This window comes from Lineus longissimus, chromosome 3, assembly GCF_910592395.1.
Source record: "Lineus longissimus chromosome 3, tnLinLong1.2, whole genome shotgun sequence".
Lineage (NCBI taxonomy): Eukaryota > Metazoa > Nemertea > Pilidiophora > Heteronemertea > Lineidae > Lineus > Lineus longissimus.
In genome coordinates this window covers 25,182,822-25,204,972 of record NC_088310.1, presented here as the reverse complement: position 1 = coordinate 25,204,972, position 22,151 = coordinate 25,182,822, and the positions used below count along the sequence as shown (strand labels likewise).

Sequence of the window (22,151 nt, the reverse complement as noted above, 5' to 3'; positions counted from 1 at the left end):
GTGAATATCTCCATCTACCAACGTTATGGCAATTCGACTTTCAATGATTCTTTAGAGAGCATGATGTGCTATCTTCAATCGCTTATAAAGAGTCAAAATTTTCAATTTCATGTGAAAGATATAACATTATTGACGTTCTGTCTATTTTCGTTCGTGTTTGATATCACTGAACTGATTGTATTGTTGGTAAAAAGATTGAAGTTATTGAATTGTGGAACGTCGTGTTACGGCCAAGGGTCTGGGAACTTTGTAGTCAACAGCCGCTTTTACAGGATGACCTTTTTCATTATGACACTCTCTTACATCACGTTCTATGCGATTGGGTTTCAATTTGAACAACTAGTTAGAACAGATATCGCCAGGGCCAAAACGCTGGCCGTCATTGCATCCACGTCGTTTGCCTTATCTAAGATCCTGACTATCTGGTCACTGTTATACTTCATCCAAATGTTTCCAGGATTGGGAATATTTGTAATTGGATTCCAGAGAATGGTGATGGCCCTGATGCACTTCATCGTTATTTTTGCTTTAATCTTCATCTCTTTCGCAGTGACCTTCGGCGGAATCCTCAGCCAGGACTGTACGCAGCCAGAATTTAGAGACTTTGCGACGAGTTTGTATTCGTCTGTTCTGTTGATGCTAAATATGGTCGACTTACGGACCTTTGATGTTCAAGTCCAAGGAATCGTCTTTACCCTACATTTCATCTTCATAATGATAGTCACAGTCCTCATCATAAACTTCCTAATCGCGTTGATGTCCAGCAGGTACGCCGAGATGACGGAATACAGCGATATCATCCACAAGCTGTGTTGTTTGGATGTGACCCTTACGGCCGCCCGCAGATTCACCGCTATCTGCCCTTATCGGCAAAGAAAAAGCAATGGAGTCCTTGTTGTCACAAGACCAAGATCAAAGAGAGACAAGTAATAGGCATAAAAGAAAAACAAGTAATTACAAGCCGGACGCAGTGGACCGGCCTCGTCCTGTCGCCATTATATCGAGGAAGGACGATCAGGATGACGAAATTGACTGCATAGGAGACTTCAAGTAGTAGGCTCTAGGTACTGTTTTGTTTACGAGTACAGTACAACCTCTCAATGCGGGCACCCATGGGACTGGGCGTTGGTGTCCGTAATGTAGAGGAGTCCTTTATAGGGAGGTTATGCCATTATTGTCCAAAAGGTGTAGTCATGTTTATGAACACGGGAGTCGTGAAGCCTGCATATTCCATATTCCATTTAGTTTGTCAAAAAAATGGATTCATGTGTATGAACATGGGGGTCGTGAAGCTTACATATTACATATTCCATTCAGTTGTATAAATATTAACTATACTTCAAATAATTTGATGCTATTTATATGCGAAATTGGCATTTCTAGTGGAGGTAATATTAATTTGCCAACATTGTGATATGTAGGTTGTGTTCGCACGCTACATATTACATAGACAGCGTACATCATTATAGTAATACTTGTTATTAGAGCACAAGGGGACAAACAACTCAATGGACTGCAATTAATGTTACAATATACAGTAGCTTGGCAATGTGATGCACAGTGAAGATAATTAAACAATACATTCTGTTTTAATTAGGAGAGTAACGGACATTAAATTCACTCCACTCCAATTAACTGAACTTAGTATCTAATTATGTTCATCAATTACGCAAACTTCACACCTGTTAGGTCTAATCGACTACCTAAGTGAACACGGGAAGCCATTGTTTTTGTTTACTGTCCGTAATTGTGAGGTGATTGGACCAAAAAGTCACCATGGCCGTGTCCGCAATTCGGAGTAGAGAGGTGTCCGCCCTCCCGAGGTTTCGGTTAAAGCAAATCGGGACTGGACGAACATGTCCGTAATGCGGAGTTGTCCGCCTGGCAGAGGTGTCCGCAAGGGGAGGTTCTACTGTATATACCATTTCCCTCCGCGGCGTGTGGACATCCCCTAGACCGGCGCAGGCCCGTCCCGCAACAATGTTCCCATCGGAGCGGAAAGTAGCACATCGGAGGCTATGTCAATGGGCTTCACATCCCCTACCCTATCAATTTGTCAGACTCCCTGTCCATCCCAATACTTGACTTGCCAAACTCAGCTCGACGCCGAACTGCAGCGCCACTCGCGGACAAAGATAGAACAACTCGACATTTTTTTCACCGGTTTTCTCGCTGCGCATGCGTACCAGCGGAAATCAACAAAAGATGACGCTGGTACGCATGCGCAGCGAGAAAACCGGTGAAAAAAATGTCGAGTTGTTTTATCTTTGTCCGCGAGTGGCGCTGCAGTTCGGCGTCGAGCTGAGTTTGGCAAGTCAAGTATTGCCTGGATGGACGATTTCGGTCCACTGCGTCTGGGGTGTAATCAATCATATCCTGATGATAGAATCAGATTTTGAATTCTGTTCGTTGTGGACACCTGGCGCAGTGCTCAACCAATAACCATGGTTACAGGCATCCATCGTGGACATGCGTACCTGGCTAACAATAATATGCGTCATCATGCAGTTGCGAATCACTGAGGAGGTGAGTCTTTCCAGCTTCCATTTTTTCTCTATTTCCGCCTGTTGCATCAATAACCTAAAAAAAGTTTTGGACGTTTTCCAATTTCGATTCAACAAACACACACCCACAGTGGGGGGATGTATTTGTCAGTCGAATTGGGGCTATTGAGCTTTTATTTCCATGTGCCTGTGCTCGATATACCGAATCTGCAAAGATAAGGGAATTTTAACTTTCCCGCGTTTTTACCGTCTTCTCTGGACCATTCAGAAACGGGAATTCCCCTGGCCTCGTCATGAGAAAGGGATTCCCCAATGTCTGGCCTCGACATGAGAAAGGGATTCCCACTGTATACAACATGGCTTCTGTTGTAACGATCTCAAGAAATTTCTCATTTATTTGTTGATTTGCTTCAAATTAAACAGTCTGGTTACAACAAAAGCTTCCAAAAGTGTTGCAGAAAGGTATATAGCCTTGATTTTTGGACGATTAATTCATGAAATATGAAAGTTGTCGACGTAAGCTATCATGTTTATGAAGGCGCCAACTCTCAACTGTTACCAGCGTTGTCGTTCTGCACTTCAATGCATACGGCATGTCCCAAAAAATGTATCCGGCGGTCTTGTGTATGTTTAGAAATGTTGCATATCGCTCTCATTTTCTTAATTTCTTTTGCATTTTCATCAAATCTACCTCAAATTAATCTTTTTATCCTGTACAACCGCGCAGGTGTAACATGAACGTAACTTACCACGGCCCTGGACCTAGATTCTAGCCTAGATGTAAACGGTTTTGTCCCATTCGATTTCATTCCAAGTTCGATCACCGGACAATGACATCATTATCATCATCATCATCATCATCATCGGTACAACATAAAGTCCTGTTTAGTGACATGATGATGATGAGATGATCAGCCTGAATCCCAGTTGATGCAAACATTTTTTACTCAACATCAAAACATATTCTTTCTTGTCCTTTCAGGTTCTACAAAAATAGAGAGTCATCCGAAGCAAAGATGGCTGTTCGAGATTCCTTATTCTCGTTGGAGGTCATCGTAGATCAATTGGTGCTGCCAAGTGTCACATGCCGTTTCCCCGCCGTAGCGTTCCGTCTGCTCGATTTTCCAACATTACTAGTGCAACATGTTGAACCAGAACTTGCTGATCGTATCAAGAAAAAGATCTCCATCGAAATGCAAGCCAACCTTCCAAGACAATTGAAAGAACTGCAAGACAAAAATGGTGCATTTCTTGTAAAACGTGGCAAATCATGTTTGTTCAAAATTTCAAGTGAGACTCTTCAGATCCATCTCTCAAACACTCCCCTCTATGTGCTGGTGATTGATCAGTTTCCTGAAACTCCCAAGTTAGTTGCTAGCTGTTTGATACCTCTCAATGAGTGCATGGAGAAGATAAAGAATGACATTGAGAAACTTGGCATCACCGTTCCTCATGTGCATGGAGAGAAAGGACAATACAAGCTGTATAATTTGATGGGGATTGAAGTCGGTCATGTCAACATTGCCTGTCGTTTGCTAAGTCTTGGTGAAGGGCTTATGCAGCACATTCCAGATCATGCAATTGCTAAGTTTGGAGTGGATGCCCAAGGAAACAGCATTTTGGCAAAGGAGGATTCGCCAAGAAAGACAAAACCAGGAACACCAAGAAAGTCTTCAGATGGAAGTCCAAGAAAGGTCGATGACAGCCCAAGAAAAGCCAAAACCCCTAAGCATGTTGTCATCAAAACTCCTCCTAGAAAAACTGATGATGATTTGATTGTAGAAGATCTTGAGGCACCTGAAAAAGGACAGCCTATTATCATATCGTCTGCTAAAGATGCAATTGAGGCTGCAAAAACAGGAAGAGAGTTGGAAAACAGCGGGACACAAACTGAACGTTCACGAAAATCTAAACATGTTCAATTTCCTTCATCAGACTTGTCTGATGAGTTAGATAATGTATATTTGACAAACACCTACTGCCCTCCCCCTCTCTTCTATAACAGCACTGCCGAAGAGAAACTGCCACCATCAAAACTTGAGATTTATGAGTATCACAGCCGTCCGGCAAAGCCTCTTGAAGTGAAAGATTTTGACACTGAAAGTGTTCGTAGTGATGATGCGTTGTTTGATCTAATTGAGCAGGGTTTAGATCAGACATTGATTAAACCATCTGATACTAAATTCATTCATTACCAACACAGCTTGTTGCCGCCTCCCCCTAAACAACCTGATCTTCAACAAATGTTGATGTCTCCCAACTTTCAAGTGGGTCAGTTTCCATTTCTTCGGGCACTCACAGCAGAATTGGCTTTCATACAAAATACACAGGCTCAAGTTGCAAGCCAGTCTCAGGGGGCCGGTAGGGGCCAGGGGTCTCCAACAAGAACAACTGAAATATCGCAACAGAAGCATAGAAGTCCCCGGACTCCACAGACACCCCGTGATGTCCGTCTCGAGGTGATGCCACCAGCTGAGAAGGAAAACCGGGAACACTTCTTGACAAGATTAGCTGCACCAAAAAGGAAGCTTCCAGAGAAACAAGGTGCTGTCCCAAGCAATAAAGGCTGGTTGAGAAAGGAACCTGTTTTTGGTCAGAGGAAAACCAAGCCCAAGTTTTCCTATGGTATGACTAACACACAGCGTCTGAGGCTGGCACAGGTCAATCCAGAACTGTTGCATAGCTTGGAGTTGGAACAAGAAGAGGTGAAGCTTAGAAAACAGCAGGAACAATTTGAAAATATGTCAAATATCCAGAAAGCAATGGCCAAGACATTCGTTCTGAATCCTGCTCCGAGAGGCATGGATGACGTTACTGTTGATAGTCGAACCATGCTTGTTCAGAAGCCTTCCCACATGAAACCAGTTCCTACGCCCCGCAAGGTCTCAATTGATGATACTGCATCACTTAAGGAAGTTAGTCCAACAGAGTTGATATATGAAGCACGCCTTGCTCAAGCTCAGGTGCCAATTGACCATCCTGATACCCCTTCTGGTAAGGTAATGAAATTGGAGGACCTTCATGAGGCCGCCTATGATTACGAACCAAGTGGTTCGAGTAGTAAACACAGTGGTGGAAGCAGCCAGAAAAGTATTGAGGTTCGTGTCCCAGCTGTTTCGATGAATGATAGCGCTGGCTACTCCACGGATGGAGACAGTCGTCCACCCTCTGTAGTGTCTAAAGTTGATGACAAACCAGTCAAAGAAAAACCAGTTCACCCAGAAGAGAGACCACCAAAGTATGGCCAGGTACGATCCTCGTATCCTGGCTTCCCAACAGCTTTCCAACTCAACGATACACAAACTACTGCAAAGACAGAGTCAACATTACATTACACTGATGATTTTGAAGACTCGAAGCAGTGGATGTCAACTGATGAGCCAGAGCTTCAGGCGTTGAGATACTCTGTTTCAGAATCTGGAGACGAAGGCTCCGAATCGTGCACCTTGACGGGAGAAGCATCAGATCCAACTGATGATGGTGTCCGAACATCAACAACTATCCGTATTCCAATTGTAAATCCAAAGGCATCTTTAAATTCACCAAAGGCTGCCATCAAGAAATCAGCATCATTCCGTGCTGCAGATTCTACTGCTAGAACTCTTGAAGGTGACTCCAGCACTGACAAGGGGAGCTTAAGCCCTACCCCTGTGCCAAGGAAATCTGTCACACCCCCTGGAGATGGATCTCAACAACGTCTGAAACTCCAGCGAAGTGTTTCTTTTGAGTTTGATGAAGAAGAACCAGTGAAGGAGAAGGTCCCTCCTCCCTACCCTCGGAAAGGCTCAAAGTCTGCTGATCCTGCATCGTCACTTGAAATGAGTCAAGAAAAGCCAACTCCACGAAGAAGAGCTAATGTAGGACGTTCACCCTCGGCTGAAAGCGTCGAGTCTCCTACAAGACAACGAAAAGGCCTTGTCAAGCCAATGTTGCCATCCATCCATACAGAGTCTGTTAGCTCCTACATACCGTCTGATCTTGATTTGAACATGACTTATGATGGCAGTGATGATGACTATTCTGATGATTTCGACAACAGCGAAGGGGCCTATCAGCCAGTTTATAAACCAGCGTCTGAAGCTACTGTTGCGAAGGGAGCAGGTAGACTCGGGTACACATGGAACTAAATCTGTCTGGTATGACATTGGGTAGAAGTGAGTCTTGGAAACACTCGCACTGGTCCCTTTATTATCCTCTTGAGACTGGCGTAGCAAATGATACTTGAATATTAGGTTGTGACGCAGCTTAAATTTCCCCCAACTGATACAGGTGCTGTTTCAGTATTTAAATGTGTTACATTGCCCTTCCCCTTCAACTAATCATTCTTAACATCATTTGTTCTCGTTTTCATCAATTTGATTAAAAATTGGTACGATACATATCCATATCCATATCATAATTTATATTTGAATGTCTTATTTTATTATTGTTCATTTATGATTATACATGTAGTTTTTATTCTACTTTAACCATTATTTTTTGAGTTACTTTACACGTGACAATTTTTTGTATCTGTTGGAGGCTGGCCCCAGATATTGAATGTTGTAGATGTACAAGTAAGTCAACCTTGCGTTCATCAGATGTGTATCAGAATTGACTGGAGCTGCATTTTTCCCTTGAAATCTGTTTTTTTCTTTTTCTGGTAAACGACCTGAGACTTTGAAGGTCCATCTGGTATGTGCAAGTATCTTGTTTATACAAGTCTAATTTATGCAAAGTTAACTATTTGTCAGTTTCATATGAAACTTCATTTAAATTTTGAACTGTAGAAGTTAGCTTTAGTTGAAGTAGATGGTAGAAATTTCCATCTCGGGTATTTTTACGACATAGAACTTGCTAAAAACGTATAGGTGAATTACCGGCAATGGCCTTGTCATTGGTTTATAGAAGTGGAACTGTAGTTTAGTTTCAAAAGAGAGTTGCCACAATAGTTTTTTTAGTAGTGAAAGTTTGAAAAATTCAAACGCTATGCTCTGCTGAAATATGGTTAGTTTTGAACCTGATGGGCCAACTTGTTAGGATGGTTAATTATTTAGTTGTTTCATGGAATGGTACTGTTAAAAGCATATTTGGTCAAATTAATGGCTCAAAGTTACAAAATTTGCACATGTGGAGAATTTTGCAATAGTGAAATCCCTGCTCACATTGTACATGTACCGGTATGTAGACATTTTACATCAGTCAAAAGCCAACTATGCTCACTATGGTTTTTGGTGAAAAATGAAGATTCAACCAAAGCAGGATCATTGCCAGAATTTGCACTCCAGCTTTCATGATAGTTCATATAGATTTATTTATTCATTGTAAATTTGAAAACATCCTTTGTCAAGAAACATTTGCTTTTACCTGCATGAATTTGTGAAATGGATATTAGTATTTTTACTCCTTTAGCAAAATAAATCAATAAATATTTAATTTGACTTTCTTCTTTTTGACTAATACTATGTTATTCTGAGCAACTTCTGCCTTGTCTCTGATGATTAAGTGGTAGATTTTAAGGCTTTAGTTCAAGTTGCCAATCGGGCAACCTGCCATGTCGAGGTCACCCTTCTCTACAAACCAGAAGTCCTCCTGAGTAGTTTTAGGAGGAAAAAAGCTGAAATATCCGAGTCTCAATACTCCAGAAATTGCCCTCTATGAAATAAGGTGGGCACTGGGACCACTGCTAAAATCGAACCCTATACAAGAAATGCCTGGGAAAGTATCACAACCAGTCATTGTGGGTCCAGATAGATCTTTGGTGTGGTGTGTCCTTGATCACAACCACCGGTCCACTATTTCAACCTGGTTCGAAACTCCCAAAATTCTCTCAGAAGACAAGTTTCATGTGCCAACAATCTGGTTACTTCAACATGCCAAAGACAAAGACATCACAGTGTTACATCCCAGTATTTCATTGCAAGGGAGATGTCCCAAAGAGTCGCATTCAGGGACAGGAACATCATTTGTCACATCATTTCAACCTGTCCAAATAATGTGGTCCAGGGTTGGGTTTCCGTTCCTTGGTGCAAAGTGTGTCACTCTGAAACGACGGCTCTTGGCAGACCGGGTACAGTAATCACTTCAAACTGTCCAGAGACCGCTATTATAGGCCAATATCAACCCAGGATGGGACAGTACCCATTATCAAGCCAAGCCATAATGTCATGTTTTATCTCCGTCTCTCCGAGAGCCTCATGGGGGCCAACACTGAAATCAGGATTTCAGAAAAAAACAATGGTGTGGCTGAAAAACTGGGAGCAATTGGTGATTGGTATGCAGAGCAAAGAGTGAGAGCCCAGCATAACATGTATCATATCATAATGAAGAACAATGAAAATCTTCTGTGAATGTTCCAGCTTTATTTCACCCATGATCAGAACACATTCACATAAATGCCCCAGCGTCTTTTCAAACAAAAAAGAAAACAATGAAAGACATTTTTTAAAGAAAACTAGTCATGCTGTAAACCAGTCCTGTAAACCGCATTGTTTTGGTGTCCCTGGTCTCCATGAAAAAGACTAGGGATTTTACGATTCCTATTCAACTGATTACTGCAAATGGTTTTCCCAATTACAAGACCATCTGATTAGGAATTTCCGCACCATTTTATATATTCAGAGAGCCCTACATTAACATAAATATCAGGCTCAAGAAAATAAAAGGTTTACAGAGTTCTCAAGACTCTCAATCTAATCACAGAGTTCAATTGTTGTCAACATCCCACAATTCCTGGGGTTGTTTCATAGGATTCATAAGCAAAATCTTCAGAGTGATTTTCATCTCTGAGCAACATTATATAGTCTATTTCTAATAGAAAAGGTCCCGAGTTCTGGTCTGCACATGTAAAACCAAGGTGGGCTACTTTTTCCAAAATCACTTTTTCCTGTTTATCTTGAATACGTCCTTTGCTGGCTCGAAAAAACTTTGAAAATGGTATCTGTAATAATAGAAAAACAAATTTTCAGTTATAATGTGGCATCAACCACCGATTCTAAATGTTGGTTTTCCTTTTTTTCTCACAAGTGTTGGAATAAGTTTGACGCTAAACATTGTTCTTCTGTGAAGGTATTCAAGGAATATGATTTGACTAAATATCCAAGTCCTGTGGTACCTCGAGTTTCTCTCGAGGTTTTTGGCCAGCAAAAACCAAAAAAGATTTGGTGAGTTGTGCATGACACACATGGTCACGCATCATCTGAGTACAAAAGAAATTCGCTCACCTTTGACGTTTGCCAATAGGGCCCACCTCTGGTAAATAGTGGATAACTGAACTGATCGTTCCAATTGATATCATAGTACATGTCCATTGCTAAATTCATCATATAAGGTCTCCCATCTCCTCGACAGCGTATCACTAAATGAGTGAAATCCGCAAAGTAATCATATGGTATTGACCTTTTGAAGGATTTCTGAAATGAATGAAATTTTGTACTGAAATGTTGTCAAGATGATTAGCGAGCTTCATTAGCATAGCTGAGAATTCGAAGTGAGATGGTCACTTTTAGTTTTAACAATAATCAAAATCGTCAGACCTTTTTCTTTTTCAAGATTAATTCATAAAACTACAGGTACATGTACATGTAAATGTATGCAGCAAACACCAGCCACAAAAGAGATACATAAGATGGAGCAGAGCATTAAATTACCATTCTTCTTGGCGATCTCATGTTGACATAGCCAGCTTTCTTGATCTTGCCATCCTTGGGTACTTCAGTGTTAATTCTTCCATGAAATAACCCATTGTTGTCTTTACTCAACACAAAGTCAGCTTCACTTTTGCCTTCATTATGGTCTTTATCACAAGACACTACCCAAGAATTGATTCTCTCCTGATTGTCAAATTTAGCAAAGTAAGCATAGTCCATGTGATGCACAAAGTAAATTTGGTCCAATTCAAATTTGTCTTTCATTTCTACTCCAAATAATTTTATTTCTTTAGCCAGTTCTCCTAGTCCGTCTTTCACCATTTTCTTCACAGGACGCTTTATCTCAGTTTCATATCCACCCTTCTTGTCAGGCTCCCAGAATGAAGAGGCAGACGGCACATAGACTGGTTTTCCAGGGCAAAGCAACTTCTGGATTCCCTTTGCCTTTGGAGGGATCCTTGCCAAAGCTGCAAGGAACGACATTCTTGATATTGGTGTTCCAATTAACTCAAACTACTGCTTGTAGCTAGCTAATCATACTCATAGCAGTAGCTGCAAAAGATAAAAACAAAATTTATGCCATTTCATATCCGTCATCCACACCATGACGGCATAATATAGACAATAACAAAACACAGGCAACAGCAGCGACCAGCTTCTACTTATGTGGAACTTGGGGAGAACCAGGTAGTACTCAATACTCATTAGGATGTACAGGATGACAGGCCAGATCTCCCCGCTTGCATTTTTATGCTGAAAAGGCTTGTAACATTGGTTTCAATTTCAACCGCTACACGGCGCTGTATTCTGTAACTTAAAGAATTTCAGTTTCAATGCCGTTTTGTTCCAACTCAGTACTAGTTTTTTTCACATTGAAAACATACACGGTACATCACTGTCGTTTCCTTACATTGAACACGGATAACAGCGATAATATGACTTCAGAAAAGTGTATAAATGCCAGGATATACCCAAATTTCGTCAACCCACACTCAGGCCACCATTTTGTTGACCTCGGGAAGATGGCGCTATTTCCGTATCCGGTGTTTTGCGGGCTCTTTGGTGGCACGGGGTCCGTTTTGTCCGTTTCTTAAGACGCAGGCCGTTTCCATGTTCATGAATGAGTCCAACCTGTTCCAACTACTATATACTTTGACGCCCTGGTCTTAGTTTCCTTGTGCAGAGGGATCTTTAGCGATTTTATGAGGCTAGAATCTGTGCCATTTGAAGCGGGTCTCAATCCCCAGTTTGGCCTCAACCTTCCATCTGCCACGCGAGGTTTGGCGTTGTTGTGAGAGTGTCAATTGTGCTCGTCTTGACGAGATTTCCCCATGTTTTCAAATCAAATAAAGAAACTAGATGCATTCGGTTATCTGCCGGTGGTAATGGCATTCCCAAATCATTCATTTTGAACCAATTGAGGCCCGTTTGAAGATCGCACAAATCATGCCATTTCTTGGCCAATTATTTACCAGTGGTGTCAAAGGTGGCGCCACCTATCGATGAACTTATGAATTAAATGCAATGAAAATGCTGTAAACTTCTTCTCTGGATTCATAAGAACCCAGAAATGACTGGATTATGGTGCCTGCGATGTATGATTAGGCCTCAGCAGGAACTATTTGACGCTGCCCTTGACGCCGTCCTGCGCACTGTGTAACCAGAAATCAGATTGGTCTGGTTACTCTAAGGCCGGCCATGGCACAATCGAGGACTACTTTAACAGCATCCCGCGAAGTTACTATTTATAGCTCACAAGGTCATTTGCATAAGATATTGATGACGTTTTAGTCACGTGACAGTCGGACATCGACACTTGTTTCTACGCATTTGAGCTTATTTCAAAGTCAATTATCTTTGACCCTACATTGTTTTTAGCATGAATGATACCATAGAGTCAGAGAGAGAAATATTCAGAACAATTATGTAGTATTTCCAACACTCGGACATGTGCCAGATTGAATTTAACTGCACTAGTTAGAAAGCCTGAACCCATTACGAAACCGCATGTTTGTCCGACATTGCCTGTAATTCAGCGATGGGGAAATAGAGGGCAGCAGCTGCAGTGACGTCATCTTCGCGGAATGCTATTGATTGCATCAGCCGCTAGACATGCTAGAGCTGCAGCATAGTATACCTACAAAATGCAACAAATACCAGGGCGAGGGCGCGTCTTTGACGTCATCAACCGCTCTCCAGTAGGTACATCTGTATACAATAGTATGCACTATTTGTACGTAGAGTATATGTGGGTTCAAGGTTGCAAGTGCTTGCTCTGTACTTCACGTACATAATGTATATTCTTGTACACGTTGCACGGAAACAGGATTCAGACAGAGGACATCGAATTTTATCTCCACAAATTTCTACCTGATTTTTACATTGAGAATCCCAAAATCGGGATCATGTCCGAAGATCAAGAGAACAAGGAGGCAGCTGATGCCTACCCAAGTGAAAAAACCCATCTTAATGGAGAAGGGGACCTTGAGAAGGGTGATCGTGATGCCTCGCTCACGGCTGATCACGAACTTGACGATTCGAAGGTCAAGTTTATCAACGGTGGAAGCACACCGAATGGAGGTGATGCCGTCCTCACTGTTGGGAGCGGAAAGGAAGACCAGGAGTTCGCTGGAATCGGCAAAGAAGAGTTGCTGAAGTATGCCACAGAGCCCTTCTGGGTGAAGATCCGTTTGGGGCTGTTCATCACCTTCTGGTTGGCATGGTTTGGCATGCTGGCCGCTGCCATCGTCATCATCGTGTTGGCCCCAAAATGCCCTCCAAAGCCTGACCTGGACTGGTGGCAAACCAGTGTTGCTTACCAAGTTTACCCAAGATCTTTCCTCGATACTGATGGAAATGGAATCGGAGATATCAAAGGTAGGTTACCCCGTATTTATGACTTCTTCGTTCATTTTCAAATGTTTTTCTTAAACCAAAGAGTAAAGACAGTTGGGCTAAACTTAAGAATCCCCGATCAGAAATGACGTAGTTTGATCGCATTCAAATATAAATTCATTGAACAGTGGTGCTTCGTTAGTCAACCGATGACCTTTTTTTGGGGTGTGATCGGGGATTGTAAACTCGTTCCGACAGTTGAAGTTCTAACTTCAGAATGAGAATGAATAGGTTTTGGATTGCATAATGCATCACTCAGCCAAAGTTCAAGTTGAACAGAACTTGGCTCTAAATACCATTATAATGCCTAGGCCTACCAATCGGTGAATCACTTCGTTACTTACTTGATGACGAGCACTGAATGAACGCCTTGAATGAATGCATTGCCGGATTCCTGATTAGTGATTATTCATTATTCCAGTCTATTCCAGATTCCTGATAAACATGGTTCATCAATAGTCAATGAAATACAATTTTAGTGTTGGGCTTTCTTAACCTTACTTTATTTTACATTCAGGTATTGAATCAAAACTTCCCTACTTCACAAAACTTGGAGTCAACACCTTGATCATTGGACCGATCTACCCGACTGAAAATGTTGACTTTGGTTATGATGTCACAGACCATGTTGCCATCAACCCAGAGATGGGAACCATGGCAGACTTCGATTCTCTGCTGAAGAAGGCGCATAAGAATCGTAAGTATCACAGGAAACCAAATTGTAGTTGTCACATTTATCATTTTTTCTTTTTATACCTGGTAGTTTGTTTTGAGTTCTGTTTCCTACATGCAGTTGTAACTTGCTTGCATGCATGGACCAGGCCTTCTCGTATAGAGACTGGTACATGTACATATACAATTACAATGTATTGTAGATAACTTTTTCGTGTTGCATACACTTGGTTGGTTGAGACAGCTGTAAGTTGTTCTGTGCGAGGCACTCTTAAAGTAGGAGGTCTCCTGACAGCTGACGGCTCTGTGATATTCTGTACTCTTCAGTGGTATATTACGGTCTACCTACCACACACATGTTGGAATATGCAAAATTGTGGGTAATCAGGCAAACCTGTCACATTGTAGTTGATTGCATGTGTCATAGTTCTATTATTAGTAGTCATTTATACAGGAGTCAAAAGGGCAAGTGGTTAATGTCGGTACAATGTAGATGATGATCTAGTTTACACAATACATTTTGTTAATTTGGTACTAAATATAAGAAACATTTTTGGTAATTACTCCTCCATGTTATGTTGGGAAATAGTGCATTGGCGCTAAGTAACAGGCCTCAGATTAAAAATTATTATGCCAGTTGGCCTTGGCTCTCCATTCAAATTTCAAGAGAGAAGCTGGTGTTTGGGCTGTTATATCTGATTTTCATATCCACCATCTAGTTCTTATCTTATAATATGTATTGATTATTCTTAAGGTATCAAAATCGTGCTGGACTTCATTCCTAACCACACTAGCAACAAACACAAGTGGTTCCTTGAAAGCAGCCAGGGCAATGCCACCAACAAGTATCGTGATTACTATGTTTGGGCTGACGGAAAGGGCACTGGACCACCAAACAACTGGGTAAGTGTCAGACAATTTTCCTTGATATGAATGAACTTCCTGCCCATGCTAGTTTGGAAGCGATTTTACATTTTTGCTGATCAAAACGATTTGAAAGATAGATGCATGTATTTGTTGTCTATTTGTATTGAATGGTTGATTTTCCCAGCCAAAAAAGGTTTCCTTAGTAGGTTGTGAGAGCTTGTAAAAAATTACGTCTTCTTTTCCAGTTGAGCAAATTCAGCAAGAACTCGGCATGGACCAGAGATGCCAAGCGTGGACAGTACTACTACCACACCTTCTTTGAGGAGATGCCCGAACTGAACCTCCGCAACCCAGATGTGATGAAGGAGCTCGAAGACATCATGGCTTTCTGGATGAACAAGGGCGTTGATGGATTCCGTGTGGGCTATGTGTCTAACTTGGTTGAGGCAGAGAGTTTGGCTGACGAACAAACCAATGGTGGTAGCAGCAGGGTGGGTAACATTGTTGAAGTAATATAAGGAACTGCTCTGAGAACTACTGGACTGAGATTTGAATAGTCTTTTGACTTTATAATTGAGGGTGAATTGTTCTTTATTGAAAAAATTGCTTAAATAAGAAGGCACAGTAAAACTATCGGTAAAACGTGTTTCATGATTATTTTAATGATAAAATACAAAAGTTCACTTACATACATTGTGTATCCTACAGACCCAATGAACCATGTCTTAATTTCAGCAACCTTATGAGAACCTTGACCATACCATGACCATGAATCAGCCAGAATCCTACAACATCACCGACCGCTTTAGGACGTTCATGGACAAGTGGTATTCTAAGGATGGAATGGATCAGACCAGGTAAACATCCTCTTCCATAGTGTGTAAAACAACAGGGTGATTGCTTGTGTATCAGCTGGCAGACAGGATCTGGTCCGTAAAGGACATTTGTTCAGTGATGTCGGACCTTTGGATAGGGGGAGAGCCTCGTAGTTGAATCAACTACTTTCTTCTCATGTTTCTGTTTATGAGCACCATTGAAGCTAATCTCATGTCTCTTATATTTTAGAGTCTTGCTCGTGGAAGCCTTTGGCGACATCAATGCCACCAATGCCTACATGGGAGGAGAAGATAATAAGGGTGCAAATCTGGTCTTCAACTATGAACTGTTCTCTGTGGAGTACAATTGCAACAGCAGGTGCATTGCTGAGAAGGTCAAAAGGGCACTGTCCGCACTTGCCCCTAAGAAATGGGCCAACTGGATGGTAAGGAAAGTTTACAGTTAGAGTCCTCTAAAAATGAGATCAGTGCAATTATCCTACTCATCTTGTGGTCGTTTTGGGCAACAGATGTCAATGTTGGGACGTCCAGGTTGGAATAGTAATAATTCTGGTTATCAATGTCTCTCCCCAGTGGGAAATATCTGCCTTCATTATCTGCTAAATCAAAACTTTGCCACTTAGACACTACGCATGGATGGGACACCATTTCAAACCACTCAGTATTCATTGTGGTTGAGAAATATAGTCGCTGCCTGTTAAGCCCATTTGGCTGGCCTTTGACAATATAAGACCAATTCAGTTTTATTTAACAAAGACTATGGGAAATATTCACAAGGTCAGATCATCAATAGTGATTTGTGTTGCCTTTATTGCTACAAATACCAATACTATTGTTTGTCTTTTAACTTTTCAGACTGGCAACCATGACAGCATTGGACGTGTTGCTTCTCGAGTTGGAGTGATGTCCGTCAATGCCATGAACACCCTGATGATGAGTTTGCCTGGTACAACCATCTCCTACTTTGGTGATGAGATTGGCATGAGCAGCTTGGATCTGACTTTCGCTGAAACCAAGGACAAATGGGGCAAGAACTTTGGTGCTACTGACTATAAGCTGGTTTCTCGAGATCCATCCCGCTCCCCCATGCAGTGGACCAGTAAAACCAGTGCCGGTTTCACGAATGCTTCATCCTGGTTGCCTCTTACCACTAACTACAATGAGTTCAATGTTATGGTAAGTGAGATGTGAATCTTGTGAAGGGTTTTCATTTTTGAGGGAGACGTGTTCATGATTTAGGGAACTATGTCAGCACTACGAATTCATGTGAAAAGCAAGATCGGCGTCATTTGATCAAAGTTGATAGATTTAAACCAAGTGTAATCAATTGAACAATTTAGAAAAATATCTGTATTTGGGTCATCATGCCATGTTCTGGCATTTGTGGCCAAGCATTGTGTCCTGCTTGTGGCAGGCATATTTAAGTTTTTCAAGATTAGATCTCTTGCCAAGCCTACAGCAATTTATATTTTTCCACATCTTATATTCCAGGCAGAAGAAGCTGTTGGCAGCACTCACAAGTTCCCCAAAGTCTACGCTGAGCTTACGAAACTGCGCAAGGAGCCGTCTATGCTGTGGGGTCAGTTCTTCGATGCCGAGCTCAATGACAATATCTTTGCCTTCGTCAGGAAAGCTGAGGGTCATCCTAGTTACTTGGTTGCCATCAACTTCGGGAAGCAACCTTCCAGCGATGACTACACCAAGGCTGTTAAGAACCTCATCCCGGAGGAAGGCGAGGTTGTCTTCAATTCGTACAATTTTGACCATGAAGAGTTAGCTGTTGGCAAGACCGTGAAGTTGACTAACATCTTATTGAACCCTGGCGAGGCTGTCATCTTTAAGTTCCCGTGGTCACAATAGAGACACTAGTGTACTCTGTAGATAAAAAAGGCACCAATTGGAATGATCCAGTCTCCTTAGGTCAGCATGGCTTCCAAAAGTCAGCAGATTATTTTTCTCCTCATGAAAATATGAATATTTCCAGTGTATTATCCAGCTGTATTGGCATTGCCAATCACCTTTATTATTGTTCCTTCAATAGAACGTAGCTTACTTGAGATTGTCTTATCAATGGTTAACCTATTTGAATGTACCAATGTATTGTGTTTAACTGCATTTCTATTTCCCTGACCCACGATCAAATAGGAATGGCGTACCCCTTTAGAAATACTGAGCATTAAACTGCTTGTACCAACTGGTGTCTTCTAGAAAAGCAAAAGAAAAAATATTTGTGCAGGTTTAGAGTGTGATATCAGTGTAACATGCTATATTACTATTGTAGCCTTTTTGTCACCAACTTGCATTATAGAGACAAGTCCATGTTTAGCTGTACAACTGTCAACTCCAATGTTTATGTCTTGTCATAACTGTCTATTCATTCAGCTATTACCCAAGATGATATCACCTCTTTGCCCTGCTGTGCTGAATCAGCATTGTTTGCTCCTCTGTAACCCGGGAATATGTAAATGACGAAGCGCAATCACCGACAATGTCCCCGTCCGCTCTTGTAAACTGTGAGAAAGTTTTGCAATAAATGCTGCTTCTGCAAAAGATGACATCATTGTTGTGTTGAGTGTTTTGGATGGACGTTTTATTTTGGATGCTAAGTGTCCGATGACAACCAAAACATGGACTATATGACTGCAAGCATTGTCATGTTTGGACAGCCCTAGAAATAAATAAGACACAAGAAACATGGACTTGAGAAGAAGTTGGATTGTACCTCTGTCACAAGAGAAACGTGATGTGCCACCTGGGATCTATTGGTGTGCTAGCACTGCCCCATCTTCTCTGCTGGTCAAAATGAGAGGCACCCTTGCCTGTACATGTACCACAATCCTAGGATTATAGGAGTAGAACGTGTAACCGTCTATCCTGAAACCCATTTTCACGATCTATCATTTTCAAGATGCACTTCAAAAGTAGGGGTAGTTCACGACTCTTTGATTTGCGGCTCCTTGTTCCAGAGAAGGCCAATAGTAGGCTATAAGTGTCCATGCAAAGCAGCCACGTTGTATCGAAGAACAAATATTGAACTTGGTTTCTATAATTTATTAATGGGAATATTGGACGGGAAATCAGTAACAAATACACCACTAATATTTGAAGCATGTTTACAGGGCACGTGCATACAATGGACCACAATATTATATCTGCATGCTTATGTAAACCGACAAGCACAGTCGGAAAATATTCGTCGAACTCTATAGTCTTGGCCGCAAAACCTATCAGCGCGCCTTATAAATGAGGATCTACTCCCAGCATTGCATTCCCAGTGGCTGCGTCAATTCGGACAAGGTAAGTACGCAATCGTCTGTCAATTGGATGAATTTGCTATCCTGGACGTATTTGTCTGTTTTCGCTAAGGTCTGCTAGGCCACTTCCTTTCCGACCCTTCGCCACCCGTCAACTCACTGTCTTAGTCTTCTTCGTCCCTTTTTTCTTGATAACGTTTGGAGCAAACTCCACCCCGGGGGCTTCTTTGAGAAAAAGGTAGCGATCATCACCAAGTATTTCTGCTAAGGCTCTATTGAAAGGTTCATAGAAGTCATCCAGGAGCTCTCTGGTATCATTCCACATTGGCCCTATAGCAACACCATTGACCGTTCGGCTGTTGGGCCTAACGGCTTCCTTTATTACCTTCTCTATTGTGTCGTCTGCTGGTATATCTGCAAATAGAGAAATTAGCTTTGGGGAACGGCTCTGACAGAGGATACTTTAAACAACAATTTCAGTTTTTAGCTCCTAGCAGTAGTGATATAATGAGGCAAGCGAGGACTCGAGTAGCAATCGGCTGCGAACTTTTTTGGCAGTTGTTCGACCGAGGCTTTCTCTTTACAACCTTCCCCATGGTTTCGACTGTACAGCAAATGATAAACCTTGACTAGCATGATAAAGAGGATACACCCTGAGAACACAAGGTTAAACTACATGTATAGCCCCACAGCAGCTGAAGGAGGCAACGACATTTGACACAATCTGCTGTTTGTGTACTGGCAGGGTGTGCCAACTTTCATAAATTTATGGCTAGAATTTCACCGACACATCACAGGTTCCTCACATTGAGGATGAACCAAGCATCAAAACCTCGTGGTGGGTAGCCGTGACGGTATCGAAAAGTCTCTCTGTGTCTTATGTTTGGATGTGAAAATAAATTATTTATTCGCGGCGCAGTAAGTGGACCAACCACTTACCGACATCTAAAAACTCAAATGCCGTTTTGAGAGCACTTTCTTGGTTGTGGCTGTAATCATCCGTATTTATGAACAAGAACTGCTCCCGTGGAAATATCTTGAGCCAATCACTGATGAAGACCGCATAGAGACCAGGCTGGAGGAGGACTTTGGCTTCTCCCGCTTCGTGAAGGAGATTCGGGTCATAAACGCAAGCCCTGACCGATCGCCTCTGGAAGCAGTCTTGAAACTGTCCAATGATCTGCGTCACCTTGATGTGGAACATGTTCTGCGACCTTGGGACTTCTGGTGTCTTTCCAATTTGCACGGTTGGCTTCCCTTCGTAGAGGTGGTGAGAGTAAACTCTGAAGGGAGACAGTACAATAATTATTCGCTTCCAACGTTACGTCATCACAGTCTCTTTAATGATTTGCCATGGCCTATCTAAACATACGCGTTTCACATTACCTATGAACAAGTCGGTTTAACACTGTGGCATGGGGCAGTTCCCCAAGCGGTCTACTCCTCCCCTCAGGACCAAAAACTTAAATATAGCTCTGTTTTCCAACCTGTCTGTGGGGTTCCGCATCATGAATATGAACTTGGCTTTTGGGGTGTATCTTTTGATGACGTTGGCAGGGAGAACGCGTGGGGCATCATGGACACTGCGTAGCCTTGTTGCGTAAGATATCTGTCTGTACGATGGTCTCGTCTCCCACGTTGTATCTGGGCTGGCATCACCTTCAAGGGGCAAGAATAAGGGGACATTCAGGTGGGATAAAGGAATATGCTACAGAATTTTTTTAACTCGTTGACTCCATCACACAAATACTGACTAACGTGCTCCCTCAACGGTAACATAAACATCCCAACGCTCTTTTGATTCGGTCATTGGTTTCTATATACATGTACTTGCATATCAATTAAATCGCATGAAAGGGGACGACGGCGCTGACATGGTCCTTGAGATACTGATCCCAGCTCTGATCGGCCGTGTCATATCGTTATTTTCATGACTGTTACATACGTACTCACCAATAATACTTTCTTTGTTGCCAGCTTCGGAGACAGCTTTCCCAAAACTTCTCGAATAAAACGTTCGAAACGAAGACTCCTTGCCTGTAAAATGGTTGTACAAGAATATTTCAGTGAAGGTGCATGTCTTCAGTTGGCCGAGAAAGTCGTGAAATGTTAGCCCTGCGCGCGGAGGCGTGTCTTTTCGGAGGATGGTTCAAATGAGCGGCTGGAATAACTTCGGGCTAGTTTTATGTCACATTTTCTGTGTTCCCTATATCATAGTGTATATCACACTTTTCCCTTTTCACGCTTTACAGCTGTTTTGAACGTTACCTCAGCAATGCGCAGATAATGAGACTCAAGAGTCTGAAACATTGCTTTCGGCCGACTAATGCTCTGCAGAACCTGCTCAGGTAACCACGCCCCTAGAGTCTTGGGGTGCCAATCGTCAGGTTTTCGCAAACAGGATGATAACGAAAAAAAGCTCTTTAATTTACAACATTTAGAGAAAGAAAGAGACCCAGAGCGCTTTAAGGCCAGCCATGCCTGCGCTCGCACCACCTCCCAACACAAACTTTCTATAGAGGCAAAGAAAGCACTTTTTAACTTACCACCTTTGTAACGGTAACTCGCCCACCAGTGAATTTCCTTTTGGGCTGGCTCGACAATCTGTGGATGTTGCGCAATCTTGTGCCAGATGTCGGTGGTGGCACATTTCGGGTAACCGAGGATGTAATAAGTTGGTAGGCAGTGAAGAGCCTTCTTCATGTACCAGCAGGGATTTTTGTAGTCTGGTAGAAACTTTAAGGGCGGCTGGAAAGGCATACGGATGGGTTGAGATTATAAACGTAGGTGACATATTTCTCTTAACAGAAAACTGACCTTATAGTTCTAATCTGCGGCTATTAAGCGCTGCGCAAACGGGCGATTCTAGTCGACGCTGCGACATGCGACAGGGTCATGACAATATGACGAGAGAAACATCATAAACAGTGCTGACATAATGTTCCTCTCTTAATGATGTAGCGAAAAAATAAACTAATACTATACGATACAAACTCCTATCGCTCTTTGCAAAAATGGTCGCCAAATGACGTGACAGTGCAAAACTAAACAAAATCACAATCAACCTATTTACCTGAATGTCGAGTCCCGGCGAGGTCTTCAAGTATTGATCCATCTCGAGTTTGCTCGGCTCAACGTATTCACTCAACTCTTCCAACAGTCCGTCCGCAGTTACTTTTGATATACCGAGCCCGAGTGTGTTGTCGTTATATTCGCTAATTCGTATACCTCTATATGCCACAAACACGATGCCGATTACCAGGATAGGCATGGAGAATTTCAAGTTCTTTCTCAGGAGGGTCAACATGTTTTAACTTCACACAGCTTGGTGTCTGTGGGTTTGTCTCGATCCACTTATTTCAAAAAACTTTTATTTTGGTTTTCCTAAGAAGATGCAGGCCGTATGTCTTTGTTCTTTTCAAGATAACCTGCCGTCAAGGACCACATTGACACCATCGACTGGACTAATCAGAAAAAGTCTAGTCTGACATCTGG

At 42.1% G+C, this 22,151-nt stretch overlaps 4 protein-coding genes across 7 annotated transcripts; 2 read left to right on the top strand and 2 right to left on the bottom strand.

Annotated features, from left to right (window-relative positions):
- The first annotated feature begins 2,871 nt into the window (after positions 1–2,871).
- On the top strand, positions 2,872–7,865 carry LOC135484354 (microtubule-associated protein 10-like). The gene is made up of 2 exons (XM_064765724.1): positions 2,872–2,966; positions 3,487–7,865. The coding sequence occupies exon 2, from the start codon at positions 3,521–3,523 to the stop codon at positions 6,629–6,631; it is 3,111 nt and encodes a 1,036-aa protein (XP_064621794.1). The 5' UTR covers positions 2,872–2,966; positions 3,487–3,520; the 3' UTR covers positions 6,632–7,865.
- A 974-nt stretch (positions 7,866–8,839) lies between these two features.
- Positions 8,840–11,293, bottom strand: LOC135485178 (complex I intermediate-associated protein 30, mitochondrial-like). 4 transcript variants are annotated; one of them, XM_064766975.1, is made up of 4 exons: positions 11,017–11,293; positions 10,133–10,684; positions 9,707–9,895; positions 8,840–9,423 (listed from the first exon to the last, which is right to left on the bottom strand). In XM_064766975.1, exons 2-4 carry the CDS (start codon positions 10,613–10,615, stop codon positions 9,199–9,201), a joined length of 897 nt encoding a protein of 298 aa, XP_064623045.1. In that variant the 5' UTR covers positions 10,616–10,684; positions 11,017–11,293; the 3' UTR covers positions 8,840–9,198. The 4 variants fall into 4 exon arrangements, with proteins under 4 accessions (XP_064623045.1, XP_064623046.1, XP_064623044.1 ...); XM_064766976.1 differs by having other exon boundaries at positions 11,104–11,293; XM_064766974.1 differs by having other exon boundaries at positions 11,043–11,290.
- A 1,141-nt stretch (positions 11,294–12,434) lies between these two features.
- Positions 12,435–17,957, top strand: LOC135484352 (maltase 2-like). The gene is made up of 8 exons (XM_064765723.1): positions 12,435–13,009; positions 13,545–13,724; positions 14,454–14,602; positions 14,812–15,057; positions 15,302–15,423; positions 15,632–15,827; positions 16,258–16,578; positions 16,894–17,957. The coding sequence occupies exons 1-8, from the start codon at positions 12,538–12,540 to the stop codon at positions 17,260–17,262; spliced, it is 2,055 nt and encodes a 684-aa protein (XP_064621793.1). The 5' UTR covers positions 12,435–12,537; the 3' UTR covers positions 17,263–17,957.
- Positions 17,958–18,486: 529 nt separating this feature from the next.
- LOC135484874 (carbohydrate sulfotransferase 15-like) lies at positions 18,487–21,794 on the bottom strand. Its single transcript, XM_064766569.1, has 6 exons — positions 21,730–21,794; positions 21,203–21,404; positions 20,610–20,693; positions 20,144–20,315; positions 19,596–19,939; positions 18,487–19,070 (listed from the first exon to the last, which is right to left on the bottom strand). Exons 1-6 carry the CDS (start codon positions 21,769–21,771, stop codon positions 18,808–18,810), a joined length of 1,107 nt encoding a protein of 368 aa, XP_064622639.1. The 5' UTR covers positions 21,772–21,794; the 3' UTR covers positions 18,487–18,807.
- Between the last annotated feature and the right edge of the window lie 357 nt (positions 21,795–22,151).

Excerpts from the sequence above, each read along its gene's own strand:
- LOC135484352 (XM_064765723.1), top strand. The coding sequence starts at position 12,538 with ATGTCCGAAGATCAAGAGAACAAGGAGGCAGCTGATGCCTACCCAAGT. Across the intron at positions 13,010-13,544 it reads TGGAATCGGAGATATCAAAG|GTATTGAATCAAAACTTCCC; the intron begins GTAGGTTACCCC and ends TTTTACATTCAG. Across the intron at positions 15,058-15,301 it reads CCAATGGTGGTAGCAGCAGG|CAACCTTATGAGAACCTTGA; the intron begins GTGGGTAACATT and ends TCTTAATTTCAG.
- LOC135485178 (XM_064766975.1), bottom strand. The coding sequence starts at position 10,615 with ATGTCGTTCCTTGCAGCTTTGGCAAGGATCCCTCCAAAGGCAAAGGGA. Across the intron at positions 9,896-10,132 it reads TGAGATCGCCAAGAAGAATG|AAATCCTTCAAAAGGTCAAT; the intron begins GTAATTTAATGC and ends CATTCATTTCAG. Across the intron at positions 9,424-9,706 it reads CCTATTGGCAAACGTCAAAG|ATACCATTTTCAAAGTTTTT; the intron begins GTGAGCGAATTT and ends CTATTATTACAG.
- LOC135484874 (XM_064766569.1), bottom strand. The coding sequence starts at position 21,771 with ATGGATCAATACTTGAAGACCTCGCCGGGACTCGACATTCAG. Across the intron at positions 21,405-21,729 it reads CGCCGGGACTCGACATTCAG|CCGCCCTTAAAGTTTCTACC; the intron begins GTAAATAGGTTG and ends ATGCCTTTCCAG. Across the intron at positions 19,940-20,143 it reads ATGCGGAACCCCACAGACAG|AGTTTACTCTCACCACCTCT; the intron begins GTTGGAAAACAG and ends GTCTCCCTTCAG.
- LOC135484354 (XM_064765724.1), top strand. The coding sequence starts at position 3,521 with ATGGCTGTTCGAGATTCCTTATTCTCGTTGGAGGTCATCGTAGATCAA.